The 26,335-nt window shown below is 44.2% G+C and overlaps 1 protein-coding gene across 3 annotated transcripts in view; it reads right to left on the reverse strand.

Moving 5' to 3' along the window:
• MYO5B (myosin VB) overlaps positions 1 to 26,335 on the reverse strand; it is a 535,083-nt gene that overhangs the window by 300,982 nt on the left and 207,766 nt on the right. For all 3 annotated transcript variants that reach the window (XR_007519178.1, XM_049900180.1, XM_049900178.1), the window contains exons 5-6: positions 10,578 to 10,734; positions 370 to 513 (exon numbers count right to left, since the gene is read on the reverse strand). Coding sequence is in view for 2 of the 3 variants with exons in the window: in XM_049900180.1 (XP_049756137.1) it covers positions 370 to 513; positions 10,578 to 10,734 (301 nt within the window). In the remaining variant the exon portion in view is untranslated. The remainder of the gene's footprint in view (positions 1 to 369; positions 514 to 10,577; positions 10,735 to 26,335) is intronic.

Genomic DNA, 26,335 nt, shown 5'->3' on the forward strand with positions numbered 1-26,335 from the left:
CCCACAGACCCTGTTATCTATGTCATAAGACTTCAAACTCAATGAGGAAAAGGACTGTCCTATCCATTACTGCAACTTTGGTGTGTAGCACAGAGCCAGCACATAATAGGAATTCAATACGTCTGTTGATTAAATCTAAAAAGAATACTCCATTAAAGATAACAAAGGTGGATAAAATATTTTTTTGTGGCCCAATGCCTATACCATTTGAATAAATACTTACTGATGAAACAAAACCAAAAGAACAAGTACATCCTATTCCAGGCTCAAAAGATGAGACGCTCTTTGGGCACAGGGAGTGAGGCAGGGAGAAAGTGAGGGCATTATCCATGGGAAAACCTACAAAAAGGCCCAACTCACACCACTCACCTGAAAGACCACTCTGGACTTTTCCAACAAGTAGGTCCTCATGTTGGCCCCAATGATGTGGTACCTTTTATCAAAGCCAATCTGAATGTACTTTCCAAAGCGACTGCTGTTGTCATTGCGGGTGGTTTTAGCATTTCCAATGGCCTGTGCAGAACAAACAAAAAGTGTACAAAAAAGGGGTACTTTCTTGATACGGGGACTGTATGTTCGTGGAAGCATCTATCAGTTGTGTACCTAGTCTTTATCCTCACCCCCTTCCTTACTTACAGAATCCCTCTGTTATCAGGATAACAATGGGCTGAGAGTTTAAAAAAAAAGCTAGCAAGGTTCATTTTCCACCCGCCTTTACTCATGGAGATGGCCAATGAAGTAAGAAATTGATGGATACACTCTTTAAAGGGGACTAACCCAGCTGGAAGATGCACTGTATTATCCTTCCTCTCTTCTTCCTTCTTCCTACCTGGAATGTGCATATGATGGCTACCTCTGTAGCAATCATCTTGGGACCATGAGGGAAAGGCCTAGAGAATCACAGAAACCTCAGCTCTGATATCCTTGAGCTACTAAACCAATGCCAGTACTCACTTGCTCTGTATTTTCTTTGAGAAAGAAATTGTCATATGTTTAATCCACTGGATCAGGTCTCTATGACTAAACAGTCAAATGTTATTTCCAGCTGATTGATGGTACTTTCTAGAAACAGATCACAGACTGACACCCACATCTTACACATGTCATCACTAGGACAAATCAGGAAGCCATGGCCCTCTTGGTATTACTTTTTTCCTTTATTTGTTATTATTATTTTAAAATAATATTTTATTGTGTTTTTGACAAAAAGTTTACACAGCAGATTAGGTTCCCATTTAACAATTTGTTCAGTGACATTGGTTTTATTCTTCACAACGCACATTCTCATTGTTTCCATTCTGTTTGTTCTGCATCCACTAATCTAGTATTCCCACCCCCTCTTCTCCTTTTTCTTTCTTAGGTAATTGTTGACCAGTTGGTCTCATATAGATGATTTTTTTTAAGTGAGTGCAGTACTCATAGGTGATATTCTTTATTTTGTGAGCCAATCTGGTATTTAGCTAAAAGGTGACCTCAGGGGATAGTTTCAGTTCAAGATTTAAAGACTATCACAGGGCAATAGTCTCAGTAGTCCTCTGGTCTCAACAAGTCAAGGAAATCTGGATTTTTTAAGAATTTGAGATTCTGTTTCACATTTTTCTCCCATTCTATCAGGATCCATCTATTGTGGCCCTGATCAGAACAATCAGGCATCATCTAGTTCTTCTGGTCTCAGGGTAGATGAGGCCATGGTTTGTGTAGATGGTCCTACAGTTTAGTTATTTCTCTGAGTCTTGGGTTTCCTTCTATCTCTTTTGTAGAGACCAATAGTTGTACTGTATCTTAGATGGTTGCTTGTGAGCTTTTAAAATCCCAGACACTATTCATCAGACTAGGATGTAAAACATAAACTTTGTGAACTATATTATGACACTTGACTGAGTTGTCCCATGAAACTATGGTCCTAAGCCTTCAAACCCAGAAAAACAATCCTTCAAGGTGTTTGGCTGTATCTAAAAAGTATCCCTAACTGTGCTCCCATGTGCTTTATTATATATATGAACCTATACGCATGTACACACACACACATGCTCATGCATACACATATACCTATATATGCCCACATGGATAATCACATATACATACCTCTCTCTCTCTATATATATATCTGTATATATACAGATATGTATACCTGCATATATATTTTTTGGTTGTTACCATGGTTGCAAAATTACATATGCACAGCAATTACCAGAAGATCCTGCTTTCTTGTGTAGATCTTACCAGTACCATGTCTTACACAGCCGCAAGGGCACAGTTCAAAACATGAGATGATAATTTTAAAAATGAGTGGCTAAATGACTGGCTTTGATGTCTGGATATTCACTTTCTATAAAACATCACATTGCTAGTAAATTGATAATGAATATATTAATATTTTAATCCCCTTCACATGTTTCCATTTTTAGGATATTTAAAAAATATCTACTATAACTTCTCAGTTATCCAGGATATCTGAGGCACAAAGAGGTTGAAAGGAAATCTAAAATCCCACCCCACCTTCTACCCATGCATGGCCAAATCCAAGCAACGGGACTATTACTATCTCCTGACATCCCAAAACTACAGAATGGTTGGCTGGCTAACAGAATAACTAAAAGCAAATTGAAACAACAAAAGTGCCACTGAATTGACTCCGACTCGTGGCGACCACATGCATGTCACAGTAGAACTGTGCTCTATAGGGTTTTCAGTGGCTGATATTTTGGAAGCAGATTTGCTTAAAATGTCAAGAGCTGACCTATCACTAATGCTTATGAAAATGTCCCGTTAAGTCTCAATAAGGAAAACTACCACTGTTCCTGTTTTAGAGATGAGTAAAGAGAGGCCTTGAGTCATTCAAGTATTTGTTCACAGAAATCTCAGCCTCACTCTGCCCGAGAAAGCTGTTTGGCCCAGGATGGGTCTGCATTCTCCATATCCACTCACCTTCCAAGTCTATCTGATGCAACATCTTACATGTGCTGTACAACTTCCCACTTCTCTCTGCTCTACTGCCATAGCCTCAGCCCGGGTCACCATCATCTCTATGATGGACAGTCACAACAGCCTCTGAACCAGTTGCCCTGCCCCCACTCTTGTCTTCTACTGTTAATTTTCCACGCACCCGCCAGGATGATTCTAAAATGTAAACCTGATTATGATATTCCCTTGGATAAAATGCTTCAATGGCATCTACTGCCCTCTAAGGTCAAGTTTCAAATCTTTGGTGTGGCTTACGAGGCCCTGCAGGATCGGCCCAGCCTTGCCTCTTGTCACTTTTGCCCTTGGTCTCCAGCCTCCAACTCTCTTGAACTCCTTTTTCTTTCTCTAAAGTCCTTTATCCTCACTGTCCCCACCCACGTTTCCCATAGGTTGTTCCCTCTTTGCTGGGAACACTTCCCATGGCTTGCCTCACCTAGCTCACTCTTCTTCCTTCGGTCTCAGCTTAAACCTGCTTCTTCAGGAAGGCCCTCCTTGAGCTTTTAGGCTACGGGGGCTTCTCCTGTCATGTGCTTTCCCTGGGCACTGCACCTCTCCTCGTTTCCTTCACCCTGTGTGCAATCACTGCCTGTCTCCACAACAGCAAGAACTGTATATCTTCAACTTGCACGGCCCTCCTACCCCAGTGCCCAGCACGTGGTAGGCATTCAAAAATATTTGTAAAGTGGTAAATGCAGATGCAAGAAAGCATCATCATTATTCATTTTAACATATGACAGAATAGACCATATATAAAAAACTCCAATTCCCTCTGAAAACCATTAAATGGAATACCTACCCGGAAAATTGATCGAGTAGGTGTCAGCTCCCAGCTCTGCCACCAGCATACTGCCAATGAGGCTAGTCTATTCCCTTCTCTGAACCTCAATTTCTTAATTTGTAAATGGGAATAAGACCCTTTACCATATCTGAGATCGCTCCTTGTGATACCTTAGGGAAAGCCTGCTCAGGGTCTAAAGGTCACTGCTGAAAGATCCATCCTCCTTAGTTCACTAGGCTGCCTTGAGCAGTGGGATGATGAATCTAAAAGTACTTTACAGTACAATGGGACCCACAAAGGGAAGAGGTTGCTTGTGTTATTACTACCAAGGCCATAAGCTCTACTCTGGGTATGAAAAACTTCCAATTTGTGTGTGGAGGATGGAAGAGGGGTTTGTATGTAGTTCATCTTTTAAACCCTTGCTGTATTCGGCAATGGGTTTGATTTTGGTTTGGATTTTCTTGGTTGCCACAAATGGAGGAAACATTGTTATGCATGAGGAAAGCAAGTCCAGTTGTAACAGATGATAAAAACCCAGGCCTTGGGGCTCACACCAAGTCTCTAAGTCCAACAGATGGGAATGCAAGTAGTTAAAATACTGAAAAATGGGCAAATGATATGAACAAAAAGTACGCAGAAGAAACTCACATAGTCAATAAATGTAAGAAAAAATACTTAGCCTCAGTGGTGATCAGGGAAATGCAGACTAACGTGACAGCCCACCAGAGTAGCAATAACTAAGAACAATGATACTATGTAATAGTGATGAGGATGTGAGGAAACAGGAACTCTCCTAACACACTGCTGGTTCAAATGGAAACTGGAGAACCTTTCTGAAGAACTTGGCATACCTAGTGAACTGAACATGAGCACACATGTCTACCTCTATATATCACCAAAGAAACTCTCACGTAAGTGCACAAGCAGATGTGCACGAGAATGTACAGTGAGTGCAGCGATCTATGTAACAACAACAGAGAAATACAACCAAAATGGCCATCAGTAGGGGGAACAGATATATTCATACGATGGTATGTTATAGAGCTATTAAAATAAGTAAACTAAAGCATAGTTCATGGATAAGTTTTTTTTAAATGTTGACTGAAAATCAAGTTACAGAATGGCTGATGGAATATGAAACCATTTATATAGGACATAACAGAACACCCTTTTTTGTTGTTTATGCATATGTGAATATGTAGTAAAGCAAAAATGGACTGGCATACACAATTTCCATATAGTTGGGATTATACAATAATGAAGCATATACCAAGCAGGATGGAAGCACAGAGAAGGGAACAATTAACCGTGCCTAGCAGCACAGGAAGAGCTTTAAGAAGTGAAAAAACTGAGGGGGATCTTGAACGGTAAGTAGAATTTTACCGGTCAGAAAGGAGCAGGGGAAGGGTTCTATTTATGAATGTAGCATGGGCAAAGGGATGAGGTATGTTAGAGAACGGACAAGTGTGAAATGGCCAGAGTTATACATGAGAGAAAACAAGAGGAGATGAGATCATTTAAGGTATTTTGGGGGGCAGATTCTTAGATTCTTTAATAACTGCAGGGCTTCTTATTTCTTTGACTTAAAACAAAACTCAAACCCTGAAAATTACATCTCTGGTCTTAGTTTCTATTGCTTTTGTTCACTGCACCCCACCACCCTTCCTTGCTCCAGAATAGGAGGGTGTCTCTGTGGCTCCCAGAGTTGCATGCCCACAGTCTCCAGTCACCCCAAGAAGCTGAGTGACTCCTCTGGCCTGGACTTGGGCTCTGTCCCTGCTCTAACAGTCTCTTGATTACCAATGTTCTTTTAATCAGTGCAGACTGATGAACAAATCACTCCTGGTATACTGACAAGCTCTTAAACAGAATGGGGTCAGGGAGCGCTGACGATGACGATAAATCACCCCAATCCACCCTAGCCAATCCCAATCCATCCTCGACTCGCCTTTAATTCACAGAACTGCCATTTAGTGCAGCCCACTGGGAATTCTGCCTCTTCATATTGCCCTGGGCGCCCAGTCTCCCCAGGAAGCGTCCACAGTGGCTGAGCTGCGGAAATAATGAGATGATGACATGACCACAACTGATTGCTTTGTTGGGAGGTGCAATCCTTCCCAGGGCAGGAGCAGAATAATTAGTAATCAGCTGTCCCTTGATTAAGACATGCCTTGTGTTGGTTATAACCCTCCAAAGAACCACAAAACTGACTGAGCTTCCTGATACTAGGGCCCAGCTAGACTCAAAACCTCCGAGAAGTTGGGTTTTCATACATTAGCAATGCAAGAGTCTCTCTTTCTCTGCTTGGCAACAGCTCTTTCTAATTCCACCCAGGGTTCTTCCTGGCTGCAGTTCTTCCTTTCTGTGACTGCATCCAAGATCCCTCTCAAACATAACACTTAGTAACAGATCAAGGGACAACCCTTACAGTGGCAAAATCTACACTGGACAGAATGAGCCCTAAGGACTTACCCACAGTTTTTAAAGTACTGTACCAATTTGCACAAGGTAGAAAATTAATGTTTTGAGCCCAAACCACTATAGCACTTATTTAATGACATCTCATAAGCTTGGGCTGCTGTATGCATACACCCTGTCTCCTTAGACCTTTGCAACTGGACCACCTTGCGTGTATTTTTGTGTGTGGGTGTTTGTCTTGGTTATCTAGTGCTGCTATAACAGAAATACCACAAGTGGGTGGCTTTAACAAACAGAAATTTATTTTCTCACAGTTAGGAGGCTAGAAGTCTGAATTCAGGGCCAGCTCTAGGGGGAGGTATTCTCCCTCTGTTGGCTGTAAATGAAGATTCTTGCCTCTTTCTGAGTTTCTGCTCCTGGGTGATCTTCATATGGCTTGGCATCTCTCTTCCCTCACCTCTGCTTCTCTCACTTGATTGTTTAATCTCTTTTATATCTCAAAAAAGAATGATTTAAGACACACCCTTTACTAATCCTTCTCATTAACATAAAGACAACTCATTCTCAAATGAGATTATAATCACAAGCACAGAAGTTATGATTTACAACACATTTTTAGAGGACACAATTCAATACATAACAGTGTTGCTCTCCCTTGCCAAAGTGCCCTGCCTCCCTGCAGTCTATCAGCCTACTCAGGCCATAATGGACACCGCAAGCAGTAGATAATTTTAGATCACTGTAATTGAAAACGCATGCCCCCTGTGTCTCATACATGTTTAGTAATGTGATCTGCCTACACTAAATTCTTGATTAGCAAGTTCTTTGTTCTATCACCAGAGATCAAGCAGGTTTCTTCCCTTCCCTATTTGTCCGGTATAACTACTCATTCTATTTCTGAAAGCAAAGATACTGTGTCTTTGAAATCTTACTGCTTAAAAGACTAATTGATTTTTGAAACCCAGAAACAAAGCAAACCAGCTGAAAGGCTGGCTTCAGTCACATTTGAGGTGAAAACGTGATGCTAATTGTAGAGTGCTCTCTTAGCTGTCTCAATATAGTCACAGTAGATGATCCAGGGGATGTCAAGGCCATGGTCTTCAAATACCTTCTGCACAGGCGCCATGGCCAGGTCATGCAACTTGGGGCTTAGAATCAACCCTGTGAGTAATCGGCTACTAACTAAATGCTTGACCATAGAGGATTGAACAATGTAAAAAAGGCATGGTGATAGTGTCATCTCTTTATCTAACTTCACAAGGAGAAGGAAAGAGAATCAAGATCAACAACCCAAGGATGACTGCTAGGAGGTGGAAGTCAGGCATACCTCTGCCCCCCAACCTTTTTACCAGTTCTGACACCAGCTGTCCCTCCCACAGCACTCCCTACTTCTCTGCTGGCTTTGGTAGTACATTGCAATGGCTATACAGAACTCACAGTCATGGTGTTTATTAGGGAAGTTAACAGGTTATATTTCAGGATCAGAGACAACTCAGGATATAGTTCTTCAATCAGGACAGTCTCTTCTCAGCTGTGGTCACAGGCAGGCCTCTCTCTGGCCCTTGGCCTGGCCTCGGCCCTGCTTGGGCAAGTGTTAAAAAGCTCTTTAGCTCTGCCAATATGTGCCTGGAGGCACCCCACTCCAGCAGCAAGCCATGGCCTAAAGGCACTCAGCTCTCTCACTCCATGGGTCGGTAAGCCTAGATCCTCTAACAAGTGCACAGAGGCACCCCACTCTGCCAGAAAACCTCCTGCCCAAAGGCACTCAGCTCTCTCACTCTGTGGGTTAGCACGCCCACTATAACCACCTTGCTTTGTAGGCCAGGAAGCCCACCATGATGTTTCGCACTGGTCTCCTGCTGCTGTTTCTCTGCTGCTCCTTCCCACCGCCTTCTGCCCTGTCTGGTGTTATAGCTCTCTGTCTCCTAGGTCTAGGAAGTTCTCAGTGCAGAAACCCCAGGTCCAAAGGACACGCTCCGCTCCCATCTCTTCTTCTTGGTGGTAGGAGGCACCCCTTTCCACTTCTGGGATGGCTCATTTTAAGCCTAGCGGGATGGAAAAACTGACCAATCCACAAAGGGTTCCATACCCTTTATTTGCATGGTTCTACACCCACACGGGTGTCATGCATCGTATTTGCCTTAGCAGCAAGCTGTCTAATCTCCTCGGTGGACCAAAAGCACTTTATTTGCATAGTCCCACCCAATCATTTGGTGGAAGTTACAAGGCTAGAAAGGCCATAAAAAAGTGATTCCTCATAAACCAAAAAAACCAAATCCAGTGCCATTGACTTGATTTCAACTCACAGCGACCCTATAGGACAGAGTAGAACTGCCCCCTAGAGTTTCCAAGGAGCGCCTGGTGGATTCGAACTGTCGACCCTTCGGTTAGCAGCCGTAGCACTTAACCACTACGCCACCAGGGTTTCCTGATGCCTCATACCTCAAACAAATTATAGTAAAACCACGCATTAACATATGTTTGTAGCCAATAAGACAGTTCATAAAATGTTTAATGATAGAGGACAGGCTTAAGCTATAAAGTTTAGCAAAAAATGCTGGAAGGAAATAGAACAAAATGTTGAATGATCATCAGCAAGATACTGGGGGATTTATTCTTTCATATTTTCTAACTATTCTCCAGCAAGCCCTTCTTACCTTTTTAATAGGTCAGCGATTCTCAAAGAGTGGCACCCAGACCATCAGCATCGGTATCATTATAAAAACTTGTGAGAAATGCAAATTCTCGGACACCTCCCTCGGCCTTCTGAATCAGAAATTCTAGGGCTAAAGCCCAGCAATATGTGCTTTAACAAGCCCTCCAGGTGATTCTGATGTACGTTCAAGTTTCAGAACCATTGTACTAGAGAAAAAGTTTTTCCTGTTAGGTAAAAATGCCTTTACCTGTATTGACCATTTCATATACCAGATAAAGAAACTTGCTTTTGTCGAATCCTTAGTGAGCAGGTGGTGTCCCATTACTCAGTAAAGAATGAAAGTTCCCCAGGTAATGGATTTCTGTAGGCTAGAGATTTTGCCTGGATAATCCATAAAATCCTATGACTCAAGACTCAGAATTTACTCTTGCACTTGGTAAAGGAAGAGGGAGAGAGATGGAACCTGAGAAGGTCCAGGCAGGTTCTTGCTGCCCTCAGTTCTAAAATACTCTGAAAGACAAACCCACCTTCGTGACTTGTGTCTCAGTTAATGGGGCTCAGGGCTCTTCTGGGAAGCCTGATGCTATCTTGGCAGCCTGTAGCCTCAACCTTCTTAATAAATGTTGTTGTAAGCCATTGAGTCGATTTTTGACTCATGGTGACCCTATGTGACAGAGTAGAATTGTCCCACAGGGTTTTCTAGGCTGTAATCTTTACAGCAGCAGATAGCTAGGTCTTTCTCCTGCGGAGCTGCTGAGTGGGTTCCAATCACCAACCTTTTGGTTAACAACAGAGCACTTAACTATTTCGTCACCAGGGCTCCTTAATAAACCTTAACCCTCCTGAATAAAACAAATAGGGCTCCCCAGGGCTAATAAAAGGGCCCACTCCTACCAGACTATAACCCAGACAACAATGAAAAGCCTCAGCTTCAAAGGCAGGGAATAAGAGCTGGCCCAGGGAGTATGTAGACATTTAGTTCCACTCCATCAGAATGACGTCTTTATAGAGGAAAGAGAACAAATAGAAATGGAGTTCTGAACCTCAGACATGATTGATTATAGCAAGATCTAAGTTTTAGGAAATACATTTGGGCCTGTTCTTGCATCGACTGCTCCGAGCCCATGTAACCCAGGCCCCTATTATGGAGAACTGGCTATGTCAGAGAGGATGAAGATAGACAAGACAGGGCCTGCCCTGGCCATCACAGGTAACTGTTTCCTAAGGATGTTCAACAGATGCTATTTTACCACATACCATCATTCTCCACCCTCCCCGCAAAAAGACCAAGTGTCCAGCTAGATATTTTCTCAGGGAAAAGGAATATTCTGCATTGGTTTCCCCAGCCACCATGAAAACTGCCTTCCTAACTCAGTGCGCCCGCTAAAGCATCTAACGTTTTTGAGGGAGCACTGATTTTCTGACATGATGGCAGCAGGGAAGGAGATCAACAGTAGAGGTGGGGGTAGGTGGGGAAGGACTGTGACTACATTATTCAAGAATCCACCAGAGTCAAGGGATATGGAGAACATGGAAATGACACTCGGCTCAATACTGGGGACCTGAAGGACATATTCCCAAATCTGCAGTTTTCAGGGCACCTTTATAATTGTTTCCTAACAGCAGACAATGGTCCCTCGGGCTAAGTGAATTGCTTCCAAGGATTCTTGTGATCAGTCAGGGAGGACTCAACATCCAGCAGTCTTGCTGCCAGGAGAAGAAACTCCAGCCAGGAAGGCTGAAGACTTTGGAAGGCTTTACCTCCATGATGGGACTGGACGCCAGGACCTTCTCTTCAATGTTGGTTTCACTGGCTGAGCCACCAACTGTGGCAAAATAACGCATGGCATACTTGGCTGACACCGTCTTCCCGGCTCCAGACTCCCCGCTGACTATGATGGACTGGTTCTTCTCATCTCTGGAAGGCAAAGAGCTCTGGTCAGTTGCTGGCTATGGAAAGGCTCTGTTGCCTTCCAGGGACTCCGCTGACAAGGACCTGAGCCTGACCAGAAGCATCTCTCTTTTATGGATAAATGTGAAGGAATAGGATAAAAATTCTCCGCCCTCCCTCACATGCCTGCCCAAGATGTGAAGCGGGGGGAGAAGTTCTAGGAGAGGGTTTACAAACAGCACACACCCCTCTCAATGAACCCAGAGGAAGGGAGGTGCAGCTGACTGGCCACCTGTCTTGAGTACTGTCTGGGTACAGTGCATCCTATATCACTCCCTTATATATCTCCTCTAAGAATGTATTTTTTTAAGAATGTATACATACACACACCCACACACTTTTGGCTATATAATCCCACCTTTGTTTCTGTAATGCTGACCCTTTTGTGACACCATATACACTATAATTTCTTCAAGAACAAGGATCCCTTCTTCTCTTGTATTTGAGCCTAGCACGCCACCAGGCATAGTGTTGAGCATTTTTGTTCATATATATATATATTACAAATGGCACGCTATTAACCCAAGCTGATCTTGCCTCGAGCTTCCCAGACATTAGATAAAACAGGCATAAACTGCAATAAGAAGGATTTGAGGATTTGAAAGCAAAAAGAAGATACTCCACATCAGACGAATGAAAACACGTCTATATTTATCCCTTTAAAACAGATAGGACATTAAGCAGGCAATGTCTGCATGCTTGAACCACATTTAGGAAATGAATAGCACATATGGGCTATACTCAGCCACCTACCATCAGTTCACATGCCCACTTCCAGGAAGGCAAGTGCTTCGCATTGAATTCCCCGGGCTTCTAACCATGCCAGCACAAACTACATACTCAGTATATACTACTGTACTAGAAGCGAGTTAAGGATCAACTAATTCAACCCCCTTCTTTTCCAAATGAGGAAACTGAGAAGCATGAAAGTGGGGTTAGAACCCAGGTCTCCTGGTACCAGCCAATGTTTATACTCCTTACACCAGCTCCTGTGGCTTCCTGGTCAGAGAGGGCTATAGAAGAAAGAACAGAGAAACCACTGCAGGTGGCCTTCTCTGCTTTGCTAATTACCAACACAGGTAGGTTGTAGTTTACCAGCACAGGTAAATGGATGGCAGAGGCAGGAAGAGAAAGTCCTCTCTTTTGTTCTGGGCTAGCAGTCAAGAATATGGAAAAGTAGGAAATACGGCGAAGAAGGGAAGCTGCTGGACTAGACAGAATAGTCCTAGGCTGGAGCGGGGAGCACCAGGGGGAAAGTCAGGGTGGTGGAAATAACCATCAGCCACTCTTCAAGGTCAGCAAAGAGCTGTGTGGTCTCAGCTCACGCAAATTGTCATCAAGTGAGGGAGGGGCCTGAGTGAATACAGACACTGCTGAAAAGGCTGGCAGTTCAAACCCATCCAATAACTCTGCTGCAGGAGAAAGACCTGGTGATCTGCTCCTGTAAAGATTACAGCCTAGAAAACCCTATGGGACAGTTCTACTCTGTCACATGGGGTCACCGTGAGTGAAAATCGACTCGTGAGCACCCAGCAGCAACAACAACAATGAAAAAGTATATACATGGTCAAGGTATTATCAGGAGTTATAAATAACCCCAAGTTTTAAAAACTCTTTACAGTTGAGGCTCCTGGGCATGATAAACAAGTATGGGAAATGGCCATTGGTGCTAACTTCTGCCTGATTTGCTGGATATTAAACCTGATGCTCAATTGGTCTCAACCCACCTGGAGCAAAGGAAAATGAAGAACACCAAGGCCACATGACAACTAAGAGCCCATGAGACAGAAAGGGCCACATGAACCAGAGACCTACATCGCCCTGAGACCAGAAGAACTAGTTGGTGCCCGGCCACAACCGATGACTGCCCTGACAGGGAGCACAGCAGAGGACCCCTGAGGGAGCAGGAGATCAGTGGGATGCAGACCCCAAATTCTCATAAAAAGACCAAACTTAATGGTCTGACTGAGACTAGAGGAATCCCGGCGGCCATGGTCCCCAGACCTTCTGTTGGCCCAGGACAGGAACCATCCCCGAAGACAACTCATCAGACATGAAAGGGACTGGTCAGCAGGTGGGAGAGAGACGCTGATGAAGAGTGAGCTAATTGTATCAGGTGGACACTTGAGATTGTGTTGGCAACTGTTGTCTGGAGGGGGGATGGGAGGATAGAGAGAGAGGGAAGCCGGCAAAATTCTCACGAAAGGAGAGACTGAAAGCGCTGACTCAATAGGGGGAGAGCAAGTGGGAGTACGGAGTAAGATGTATGTAAACTTATATGTGACAGACTGATTGGATTTGTAAACGTTCACTTGAAGCTTAATAGAAGTTAAAAAAAAAAGAAAACATGATGCTGACATACAGGCTGTCACCTCGTCTTGGACCAACAAATACCTTTTAACAACTTGCCCCATTTAAACCTATTTAAAGTATTTGGAAAATTTGATGATTTTTATTTAGCTTCACTACAATCCTTTTGTACACAACACCCATTTCCATCCCCAGTCTAGTACAGGGCTAGGCGCACATTAGGTATACATACACTGTTTTATATCAGCCCATAAATTAGCCTTAAGGGAATATATGCAACAGCACTCTGTTCCTGGTCTCCGTATATTAGGCTTTCCTTCCAATTCATTAGAAAACTGGTTCCAGGATACAGCCATTAAAAATAGACTTGAATTTGAACCTCATGTGACTTCAGGCAAGGTATTTAACTTACTCAACCCTCAGATTATCCTAGTCCAGTCTTTTATGACCTTGACCCCAAACTATGCCCATGCTCTTCTAAGTGGTCTCCTTGATTTAGTTGCCTAGGTCTCTAACGCATCCTAACACTCTTAAAAAAAAAAAACACAAAAACACTCCTACCAGATTAAATTTCTAAAGCACAACTTTAGTCATGCTTTCCTCACTCAAAAACCTTAAACAGCTACTTGTTGCTTACCAAATCAAGTCCAAATTCCCTAGCCGGGTATCTGAAACCCTCTACAATGCATCCCTAACACTAAAACCCTTAGCAACGAGAGGGCAGACTGTGGTGCTGTGAAAAGGACACTTGGTTTTTCATCTAAGGATCTGGCCTGAGTCCTGGCTCTGCCATCAGCAGGCTCTTCGTTGGCCACTTAACCACACCATGGAGGCTACCTCCCACCTTATAGATTGGCTGCAAGATTATCCGAGATTACCTCTACACTTCTTATGAGATGATGGCATTGTAGCTTAGCCAAATGGGACTACTTGTTAGTCCCTCAAGTCTGAACATGTCCCCCACCCCCCCGCACCCCCAAAACTGTTCTTCATGGTGTTCCCTCTACCTGAAATTACGTTCGATACGTACCCTTCTACTGAAGCCCTATGCATGTCCAAGGTTCCTTCCTTCCTGATTCCTTAACCATGCATCCCAGCAGGGAATTATTTCTCCATCTTATAAAGTCCCACAACACTTGCTTTGTACCATTTTTAAAACACTGTCACATTTTACCTTCTATTCATGTCAGGTTCCAGTCTCTGCTTCGTCATTTTATTTGCTGTGTGACTTTGGTTCACTTCTTTTCTCTGGGCCCATCTTTTCATCTCTAAAGTAAAGGGTTATGACTAGAATACCCCAAGGCTTCTTCTGGCATTCGATGATTCCATGGCTAGAACCCTAACAGGAAGTATGCGTGGGGAAAAGCTCTTTGTTTCAAATTTTGGGTATCTGGGGCTAGTTGTAGGGGAGATATTTCAAAGTACAGAATCCTACCCAGTGTCTTTCAAAAATATAGTCATTCGTTCAGCCCCATCATAGAGCTGACTTAGCCGGCAACATGGGTCAATCTGCTTTAAAGTAAGTCCTTTCCTCCTAGGCCCAGTGAAATTCCCTTTATTTAGAAAAAGCAAGCCATACCCAAGAAATTTAGTAACCAGTTGTTATTGAGACCCAGGCTGCCTTTAAGAAGTGATGCACCACCACAAACAGGAAAAGGCCCTTGAAGGGCTATGTCCCAGGAAAGCGCACAGGATTCTGAAGTCAGAACACTGACAGCCGCCACCACCACACACACACACAATCACTCCCTAGGTCACACTGGTCCCCTTTTTGACACCTGAGAGGAGGGGTTCACTTACTGCTAAATCATTGCACTCCTCCTGCAAAAATTTCCTGCTAAACCAGTGCATCGCATTAAGCTCAGTCACTGAGCAGGGCCCCCACCCTCTATTTCTGGGCAGGGCAAGGACAGCAACCCAGGCAGCTGTCTGTGGTGGCTCCACAGAAGAGCCCTGTTCATCAGCCAGGGACACATTCTGGGGAGTTTCATTTTGAGAAATCCTGCTGAATGTTGTTTTGTTTGGGTTTCCTGCAGAGAATAATGGGTCACCCGTGGCTTCCCAATCAGCAATATGTACACAGAACCCACAGAAAACTCTGCTCAAGTAGTCTCAGAGCTGACAGAGAAGCCCCAACAAGACTCCAAGGGTTCAGCTTCACTGCACAACAAGGTCAGGTAACCCACCTGTGGACTTGAGTGGCACCTGTGGCACTCTCTGTTCTTACACCTGGTGCACCGTGCTCTAATAGCCACGATTCGCTGTCACAGTAGTGTAGCTGGGAGACCACTGGGGGCAGGAACTGGCCTTTAACCTTGAATCCCAGGGCTCCTGGCACCAAAGCCCAGCCACCCCTTCCCAAACACTTGTCTACTTAGTGTTCCTCCCTCGTCTCCCCAATAGAGCACACTCTCCCACACCTTCTCCACGTATGGGGCACCAGCCTTACAGTGCAATGGATCATCTTGTAACTCCTACCCAAGTGATTGGGGGGAACTGTGTGATAGGTAGTTGTGGCCCACCAAGGGGATTGGTCAGTTTTGCCATCCCACTGGGTTTGAAATGAGCCACCCCAGAGGTGGGAGAGGGAGAGCATCCCACTACCACCAAGGAAGAACAGCAGCACATCCTTTGGACCCCAGATCCTCGTGCTGAGAAGCTCCTGGAAGCAGGAGATCAAGAGAAAGAGAGAACTGTAACAATGAAGGCAGTGAGAAGCAGTGGCAGAGACCTGGCAGCAGGAGATGGCGTGTTGGACTTCCTGGCCAGTGGAGAGAAAGCTGAGTGCCTTTGGGCAGAGGCCAAGGGCCAGGGAGAGGCATGCCTGTGGGCACAGCTGAAAAGAGACCATCCTGATGGAAGAACTGTATCCTTAGTGTTCCTGAGCCTGAATTATAACTGTTACTTCCCTAATAACCCCCCTAATTGTACATATTGTCTGAGTTCTTTGTGGCCATTGCAACAAATCATCAAACCAACAGAGATGTAGAGGATGCTGTGGGAGGGACAGTTGGTGTCAGAATCGGTAGAGGTGGCAGAGAGAGGCGCATGTCTGACTTGCACCTCACAGGAATCAGTCTCGGGCCGTTGATCTTGATTCTCCCTCCCCCTTGTGAAGTTAGAGGAGGTCAGATGCTGCCCCCACACCGTTTTTTACAAGTCTCTGCTCATTTACTACAGCTAGAAACCAAGGAGTCATTGTGGATTCCTCCCTTCCTCTCAAGTCACATGTCAGCACATTCTGTTGAATTTATCTCCAAAACAGTCTACTTTCTTCTTGGTACCTCTTAGTCCAAGATACCATGGTCTCTGATATGCATTACAAAAGCAGCTTTCTAACCTCTACTCTCACCCTCCTTTAATACAGCCTCCTTATGTGACCTTCATAAAATGAATACTGGATCACATCTCTCCCCCGCTAAGTTTAAGTCTTCCAATAGCATCCCACCACCCTCCAGGTAAGATCCAACCTCAACCATGTTCAAGGCCCCATGTGATCCAGCACCTCCCTTTCCAGGTTCATTGCATGTTACTCTTTTCTTTGCTTATTATATTCAGGCCACAAAGGGCGCCTTTCTTTATTCCCTCCTGCTTTACAGCTGCCTTTGATCTCACCACTCTTAATGCCTGGCACTCAATCACATTATGTCTTATGGTAGGCTTACGCATTTCTGCTTTTTAACGTAATTAATTCATCACCACCTATTTACATCATGCTTCAAGGGTTTACAAAACTCTTTGCCATGTATCCCTCATTTAAGACTCATAAGACTACTGGATACCAGACTTCTCATTTTAAAGAGGAGAAAACTGAAGTTCAGAAAGGCCAAGTGATATGCCTAGGAGTCCTCAGCCTGAACATAGTCTTCCATCTCCTTGCACAATTTTCCACTGGGTTATGCTGTGACTTCCAAGTATTATCTTTACACTCTCCCTTATACAATAAAGCACCCAGTAATGAATGCCCTATAACAAATATAGCCTTGGAACAAGAGATTTGATAAGAATCTGGTGTCCTCAGCTTAATATCACCTCCTCAACTGAAACATTACTTCTTCAGACGTCCTTCCCTGACCACCCTTACTTTTACTATACAATCGACTAACTGTCATGGATTGAACTGTGTCCCCGCCCCCCAAAATATGTGAATCAATTTGGCTAGGCCATGATTCCCAGTATTATATGACTATCCACCATTTTGTCATCTGATGTGGTTTTCCTATGTGTTGTAAATCCTGTGTCTATGATGTTGATGAGATGGGATTATTGGCAGCTATGTTTATGTTAATGAGGCAGGACTCAATCTACAAGACTGGATTATGTCTTGAGCCAATCTCTTTTGGGATATAAAAGACAGAAGTGAGCAGAGAGACAATGAGGACCTCATACCACCAAGAATGCAACACCAAGAGTAGAGTGTGTCCTTTGGACCTGAGGTTCCTGTGCAGAGAAGTTCCTAGTCCAGGGGAAGATTGATGATAAGGACCTTCCTGAAAAGCTGAGAGAGAAAGAAAGCCTTCCCCTGGAACTGATGCCCTGAATTTGGGCTTCTAGCCTACTGGCCTGTGAGAGAATAAACTTCTGTGTGCTGAAGCCATCCTCTTGTGGCATTTCTGTTATAGCAGCACTAGATAACTACGGCACTAATACTCATCCACTTAGTGTTCCTCCCATCCTTCTCTCTCCACTAGAACATGAGTCCCATGATGCCCCAATCTCCAGTACAAGGACTCAGATCCACAGGCTAGAAGGTGATTGTGTTCAGAGGAAAGCCCTAGCAAAGGATGCCACACACAGTGGTATCAGCTGAGCCCAGTGTCTGGTGCCTCCTAGAGTTGCGCAATATGCAGCCTGCAAAACTGAACTTAGTGGTCCCGGCCCTATGCTCAGTCTTTCCACGCTCACCCATGAGAAGGGGACTGATGATGGGAGCCTTCTTGGCCTCATACGGGTACAACTCTATTTCCTTGAATTGGGAATCCCTGAGAGAGGATGGATAGGTGGGAAGAACACATGCTAAGGCCCCTGAGACACAGCCCAGTTGCAAGACAGGAGGGAGGGAGAAGCCTGGCTTGCGAGGGCATGACAGGAAGGATGCCCCATCCCTGAAAACATCATTAAGCCCTTTTTCTACTAGTGACAAATCACCTGAAAATGTGGGTGTGTCAGTCGAATACACCTTCTTCACTAATGGGGTAATTAATCTATCCTTTCTTGCCTGTCTATGTCTTACTCTCTATATTTTCAACACCGTCATCACGACATAGACCAAATACTATGGTAAAGATGACTATGACAGAGAACAGGGATGCAAAGAATTTTTAATTAAGAATTTCTGTTCAACAAAGGTATGTGTGTCAGTACCATGGACAGAGGTAATTAATCTAGAGACAGAATAACCCACCCACTGCCGTCGAGTCGATTCCGACTCATAGCGTCCCTACAGGACAGAGTAGAACTGCCCGGTAGAGTTTCCAAGGAGTGCCTGGCGGATTCGAACTGCCGACCTCTTGGTTAGCAGCCGTAGCACTTAACCACTACGCCACCAGGGTCTCCAGAGACAGAATAGGCAAATATAATTACAATATCTAAAATGAGAATGATTACTATCTAGGCTGTACAAGGAACTTCTGCAAATCAACAAAACACCCCAACAGAAAAAGAAGGGCAAAGGATACAGACAGACAATATAAAGAAGAGGAATGCAGAAGAGCTGATAAGCACAGGGATGTGTTCATTAGTAATCAGAAAGCAAATTAAAGCAAGGAGCTCTCACTCCCAGCCACTGATAAAGATTAGGAAGCCATCAGTACCTAGTATAGACAGGAACTTGGAATTACACGAACCCTTCTGTACTGCTGGATGACATGCTACCTGCTACAGCCATTCTGGAGAGCAACCTGGCCCTAATTTATCAAACTAAAACAATACATGCCCTACGACCTAACATTTTTGGTCCTTAACATTCATTCCAGGGACATTCTTGCACAAAGCCCTAAAGAGACATTACTCCAGAAAGTGTCTGTGGGACTACCTTCTCAGTTAAAACTATTCTTCTACCATATGTAACTTTCTTCTGTACTACCACAGAAAATTCATGAAGCAGTGTGGTTTGAGGTGGTGGCGAGCTGGAGGCAGCCTGGCTCTCAATCGCGGAAAAAAGAGAGGTAAGATGTGGTGGATATATACCCACGAATACTGAATGTAAAAGAACAAATTAGATGTACACAAGCAACACTGATGCACCTTAAAAACACAGCGCTGAGTGAAAAACTAAGGAATAGGATGAAACATAATACTACATTTACATAAATTAATGTCTGCACACAAAACAATACACATTTGTAAAAACATTATGTAAATAAAAAACTACCCATTAGAACTGTTGCCTGTGGTGGGGGAAGTAAAAGAACAGGCGGGAGCAATGTGGATGAACACTATGGCCTAGTCCTAGAGGAACTCACACCCATGTGCACCAGAGACAAGTACAAGACCATTCTGAGCAGCCCAAACTGGAAACACCACTGTCATGGACTGAATTATGTCCCCTCAAAAAATGTGTATATCAATTTAGCTGGGCCATGATTCCCATTATTGTGTGGTTGTCCTCTATTTTGTGATTGTAATTTTACGTTAAAGAGGGTTAGGGTGGGATTATAACACCCTTACTAAGGTCATATCACTGATCCAATGTAAAGGGAGTTTCCCTGGGGTTTGGCCTATACCACCTTTTATCTTACAAGAGACAAAAGGACAGGGAAGCAAGCAGAGAGGTGGGGACTTCATAACACCAAGAAAGAAGCACCAGGAGCACAGTGTGTCCTTTGGACCCAGGGTTCCTGCACAGAGAAGCTCCTAGTCCAGGGGAAGATTGATGAGAAGGACTTTCCTCCAGAGCTGACAGAGAGAGAAGGCCTTCCTCTGGAGCCGGCGCCCTGAATTTGGACTTGTAGCCTACTAGACAGTAAGAGAATAAATTTCTCTTTGTTAAAGCCATCCACTTGTGGTATTTCTGTTATAGCAGCACTAGGTGACTAAGACAACCACCAATGTTCATGAACAGTAGGATGACACATTGGAATGAATAGCTGACAGTAGTGAAAATGAGTCCGCTAGCGCTACAGGAAATAACATGAATGAATCTTAGAAACAATCCTGACTAAAAAATAACAACATTATATATCGCATAATGGAGCTCTGGTGGCGTAGTGGTTAAGAGCTCAGCTGCTAACCAAAAGGTCAGCAGTTTAAATCTACCAGCCACTCCTTGGAAACCCTATGGGGCAGTTCTGCTCTGACCTCTAGGGTTGCTATGAGTCAAAATTGACTCCATGGCAATGGATTATATGGCACCATACTATTTCTATAAACTCAAACAAGCAAAATGAAACAATGTATTGCTTAGGGATATAAGCATACAAAACCATATTGATACAAAACAACATTAAAAACCTAGGATAGTGGGAAAGTGAGGCTGGGAAGGAGTTGGGTAGGAGTCAGGTGGAGGGCAGAATTAGATTTAGGGGAATTGGGGAGGGGAGAGCAAGGCTGGGGGATGGAGGTAGGTTAGGATGGAGGTAAAGTTAGGTGAGAAGGGTACAGGGAACTATTATGAGGCAGCTTTCAGCTCTTCACAGAGCCAATAACAATTACAGTTAATCTAAAGCTAATGGGCTTCCTCCCAAGGTTGGGGGTTTTAGAAAGAACATTTCTGCTATCAGACGGCGCTAGGCCTGGACACTCCAACAATAGTCTACAACCCCTTCCAACAGACAGCCAGTCAGGCCTGAAACGGGGAAGAGGGAGATATACCCTGGCACCTCAGGGAGGTCACCTGTGTGAGGGGCCCTGCAGGCCAGGGCTGGCATGAGTGAGCCAGGGGACATCCCCTTGCCCCTTGCCATCGGTGCTGATTTCCCACTCCTCCACAGTGAGATTGGGTGCCCAGGCACAGCCCAGCACTCCAGACAAGCATTGAGAAAAGCCATCATAAATATTCATTGGAACTGCTTAATTGGTATTTAGAAGTCAGAGTCCTAAGTGTCTACTTGGTAAGATGAAAATGAGCCTCTGACAGTGTAGGAGATAAGCACTTAGTGCATTTAATATCCCACTATCAATTTCCCACTTCAGCTTCACAGAGGCCCTCGGAGCATGAAATCCTATTTATACACCTCCTTTAAGTTTTTTTTTTTTTTTTTAAGTATACGTGATCTAGGTAGTAGCAAAATGAATCCATCCCTTCCACTAACTTGCTGTTCCCTAGAGAGGCAGTCTCCTCCCCCCGCGCCCCCACCCTCTTCAGACGTGATAACATCACTGAATGTCAGAGCTGGCAAGGGCCTCAGGGAGCTCCACGAAGTCCAGCCTCCCTGCCCACCCTCTCCCCTTGGCAGATAAGCAAACGGAGTCCAAGGAGGTGCAGTGCCTGCTGCAGCCAGCAGGGGCAGAGTGAGGGTGAGCACTGGTCAGTGAATAACCAAAAAAAAAACAAACCCATTGTCCTGGAGTCAACTCCGACTAATAGCAACCTTATAGGACAGAGCAGAACTGCTGCATAGAGTTTCCAAGTAGCAGCTGATGGATTTAAACTGCCAATCTTCTGGTTAGCAGCCATAGCTCTTAACCACTGCACCACCAGGGAGTGAATGGGAAAGGGTTTATTTCCTTGCCCATAAAATGGAGATGATCACTAAGTTCTCCTGTTACGCCTATAGGTTGTGATTTCAGATCCTGTTTATAGTTAAGCTATGTGATATATTCCATATCAACTGTATTTATTGGCTAATATTCAACATACAATTTGGAACTCAGAAAGTTGTGGAGGTTTCGGTGAGGATATATATCTGGAGAAATGTTTTCTGTTAATTTTATACCTATGGAATTGTTTTAGTTAATGTTGTCATTTTTTTTTTTTTAGGTAGGAGTGAAATATAATAAATACATATAATTTTTGCAGCCAGTAGTACCAAATAAACACAATTTTTCAAAGACATTATTCCATTTGGTCCTTAAAACTAATTTGCAATGAAGGAAAACATTTACGTAAATTCAGGTAAAATAATTTTCCCTTGGTCTATAGCCCTGCTGGTGTTTTAACGCTGAGGCATCTGAGTTAACTCAATCTAAAGCCCAACTTCTTTCCCTAGACTCTTTGCCACACTCCAGTCAAGTATAGGGTCTTTTACTACTTATTTTATAGATATTGTTTCATCCACTCATCTTCTAAATTTAGGGCATCCCTGAAGGTCAATTTCAACATCTCCTCCCGCTTCTCCAAAGAGCCCTGGGGATGCTATGGTTAAGTGCTCGCTGATAACCAAAAGGCTGGGAGATCAAATCCACCAGCTGCTCCAAGGAAGAAAGATGTGGCAATCAGCTTATCAAAAGGTTACAGCCTTGGAAACACTATGGGGCAATTCCACTTTGTCCAATAGGGTTGCTAAGAGTCAGAATCGACTCAACGGCAATGAGTTCTCCCACTTCTCCAGGTTGCCTCTAGTGTGATCTTGTCTCCCGTGTGGCTGTAACTGCCACTCAAAAGTTATCCACACTCAGACACATGCCCCCAACCCAAACCTCTCCCTTGAGAACCGAACACCTATGCACAATTCTCACTGGACAATTACATGTGGAGGTTCCAAAAAACCCAAACCAAACCCACTGCCATTGAGTTGATTCTGATCATAGCAGCCCTATAGGACAGAGCAGAACTGCCCCATGGCGTTTCCAAGGCTGAAATCTTTATGAAAGCAGACTTCCACATCTTTCTGTGGAGTGGCTGGTGGGTTCGAACTGCCTGCCGACCTTTCAGAAAGCAGCTAAGTGCTTTAACCACTATGCCACCAGGGCTCCCTGTGGAGGTTCTACAGGCCCCCAAGACCTACATGTCCAAGAAGAAACTCTCCAGCTTCCCACCAGATCTGCTCCTCATCCTGCCTTCCTGAGTAGATGGCTGGCAACCCACACAGCAGTGGGAGGGGAAATGGGAACTGCCCTCGACTCCTCCTTCTCCCTACCCCATCAGGCAGAACTGACTGATCCAAGGTACACCATCATTTTGAAGAAAGGAAAAGCGTTAAATGCTTATGTATCTAGCAACTGTGATGTGATATGGTGACAGTCACAGGTCCACACTGTGTACAAACTACCAGAGTCTGGTGCCTAGTAGGCACTCAATGAGTATGAATTCATGATGAATGGATAGATGCTGTTGGTGGTAAAAAGAATCCAAAAGATAGCTTGGATAGGGAAAGGTAAACTAACAATAGCCATTCACGTCAATTATTTAATACATATGGTGCTACGGCTGCTAACCAAAGGGTTGGCAGTTTGAATCCGCCAGGCGCTCCTTGGAAACTCTATGGGGCCGTTCTGCTCTGTCCTATAGGGTCTCTATGAGTTGGAATCGACTCGACGGCACTGGGTTTGGTTTTGTTTTGGTTTATGCCTAAATTACACAGTACAATGATTATGAATATCATTAAACATGTTAGGCTAATTCTGCAGTAAGCTCTATTGGATTACAAAAATAAATGCCCAATCCTTATAGTGTTTTGCCCAAATAGCTTAAAAAATTAGAATACCACCTACATGTACAAATTCACAGATTTGGAACGTGGAGAAGTTAACTGCCTTGAGAATCTCACTTATGACTCAATGCTGTAGGCAATGAACTAAAGAGTGCCAAAGGCAGACAAAAGAAGAGGAACCCTGCAGATGTGAACTTGGCTACCAGGCAGAAGCACCTTAAAAAAAACCCAAAAAACCAAATTCACTTTCCTTGAGTCAATTCCAACTCACAGCAACCCTATAGGAGAGAGTAGAACTGCCCATAGGGTTTTCAAGGCTATAATCTTTACAGAAGCAGAGTGTCACATCTTTCTCCTGCAAAGTGGTTGGTAGGTTCGAACCGACAACCTTTCGGTTAGCAGCCAAGTGCTTAATCACTATGCCACCAGGGCTCCTAGGGACACCTTAAACCAAACCAAACCAAGCCCATTGCTGTTGAGTTGATTCTGATTCACAGAGCACCTTAGCATCATTAAATAGAGTTCCTTAGCATCAACTAAATAAAACTGTAACTGCTTCTGAAACAAAGTCATGATAAGGGAAACAAGGAAGGCTCAGGACAAAGCAATACTTGCACCTTAATTTCTTAGTCCTTCTGTAAGACTAATAAAACTTAAAGGTCCAGAGGCTTAGCCAGATGAAGGTGGTGGGAACTAAGGTTCCAAGAGATACCAGATAGGGGGATTCTACAGGCAATAGAGGATTTGTAACTTTCCTGAGGACAAAAGTTAGTTGAGACATCAGTGGCACAGCTGTAAAGCTAGCATGCTTTGATAACAAGTATGGAAGATAAGAGCTTTCCTGCCTTTCTTTCTTCAAGGGGGACTCTAGATAGTGCGGAGTGCATATTTGGGATTCTTAAAGAATAGGAATTGGGTGATAAAAGACAGTATTTCTTTTTTGTGTTTTTTTCTGACATCATGCAGCATGGGGAGTAATCACATATGGCAAAGTAGCCAAAACCTCGAGAAAGGAACATCTGAGTTACCCATTTCCACAATGAGCTCTAGATGACAAGAGTGCTGACTACTTCATGAGTTTTCTCTCCACCCTCTTCTCTAGCCAAAAAACATACTCCCACGTACCGCCTCCTGCCAACTTTTAGTCAGTTCACTTGCATCTCCCACAGAGAGGGTGCAGAAGGAGAAAGTGAGAGAACTTGGCACAGAGAAGGGCCTTCTCAAAGATCTTCTTCAGCTGACTCCACACCAGGGGGCACAGAGCTACCATGGAGACAAGGGTTGGAGGTAGTGCCCCATAGTGCTATGCACTATCAAGCCTCACCAGAGACAGGATGACCCGCAGCCCACACTCTGAGCAGACCCTAACATACAGGGACTGCCCACAGCACGATGAATAGGATTGTGAGAGATGAGAAAACCAGGGATCTCAAAGTGAAGCTGCAAAGACTTGAGAAGCGGGGGAGGGGTACACAGTGCTGTCATGGAGGAGAGAGCCCCATTCAGGCTGAACTGGTACCAACTACCACAAGTCATAAAGAAGATGTTCTCAGCTCCAAATGATACAAAAATGGAGCTACTCATCCCGCTTTCAGTTACGTGTTCCTCTTGCATCTTTCTTCACGTATTTTTCTTTACAGGGAATTCTTCTCCTGCATCTCCCTCCAATGGTTTCATGTCCAAATCCTACCTATACCTCCAGGACCAATTCAAAGGCCACCTAGTAGGAGACCCCAGCTTGAGAAGGAGGTGCTTCCCCTCCAGGGGACTACTGCACAGCACCTGGATGCCTCTTAGGTGGCTGTGGCATTTTTTCTACAGAAGAAACCTAATGCACAGAAGCTGAACAACTTGTTAAAAGCCGTGCTGTAAGTTGCAGAGCCCTGCGGGAACCAGGCCTCTGGGTCCTAGGCCAGCATTCTTTCCTTCTACCACGTAAGGGCCTTGCAAACATATCACCTGCCCTGCCACAAAAGAGGCTGTTTCACAAAACAATCTGCTTCAGGCTGAAGGGGCTCAAAGACATAGCAACCTCATGGCCTATTAGGCAATTCATGTCATCACTGAGCCCAGAGCTTACCCACAGAGCAGGTGCACTAGGAGGGGAGGCTCCGGTTATTTATCAATAGCACTCTTTTATTCATGGGTCTCTTTGGTGCAATGTGTCCAGTCTGTGGATCCTGGGATACAAATGAATTATACACACAAGGTCCCTAAAAACATCTGAGTCCTCAAGAGGATGGCTCGCTTTAATGAGCTGGAAAAGACCTAATAATGGAAAGCAAATAAATCATTCATCAGGCTGCCAGAAAAACTGGCTGACTTTCAGAAACAACTCTAACAAAGCTGAAATGGAGGAACACTATTCCCTTCTCTCAACCCACAGAGGCTTCTGGTATAACCTTCAAATTTGTATCATCTGAGAAATCCTAACCTAAAGGTCTAAAATGTGCTGACTCCACAGTGCCTAAAGGCCTCTCAAGCCAGCCAAGGCACCCCCACCCCCGTGACTCCCACCTATCTTCAAGTTTTTAAGATGGTCAACGAATCCATTTCAATAGATGATGGGAGAAGACTACACTAACATCAATCCTGGAACTTCTGCAATAGCAGTCTCAGGCCAAAAATAGACCTGCCTTCTTGAGAGAATCACAGGACCCTTCAGTTACTTGGGCTGAGCAAGAGAGAACCAAGATCTGGGTTCTAGACAGACAGTTCCTATTGAT

The sequence above is a fragment of the Elephas maximus genome, chromosome 11 (assembly GCF_024166365.1).
Source record: "Elephas maximus indicus isolate mEleMax1 chromosome 11, mEleMax1 primary haplotype, whole genome shotgun sequence".
Classification (NCBI taxonomy): domain Eukaryota; kingdom Metazoa; phylum Chordata; class Mammalia; order Proboscidea; family Elephantidae; genus Elephas; species Elephas maximus.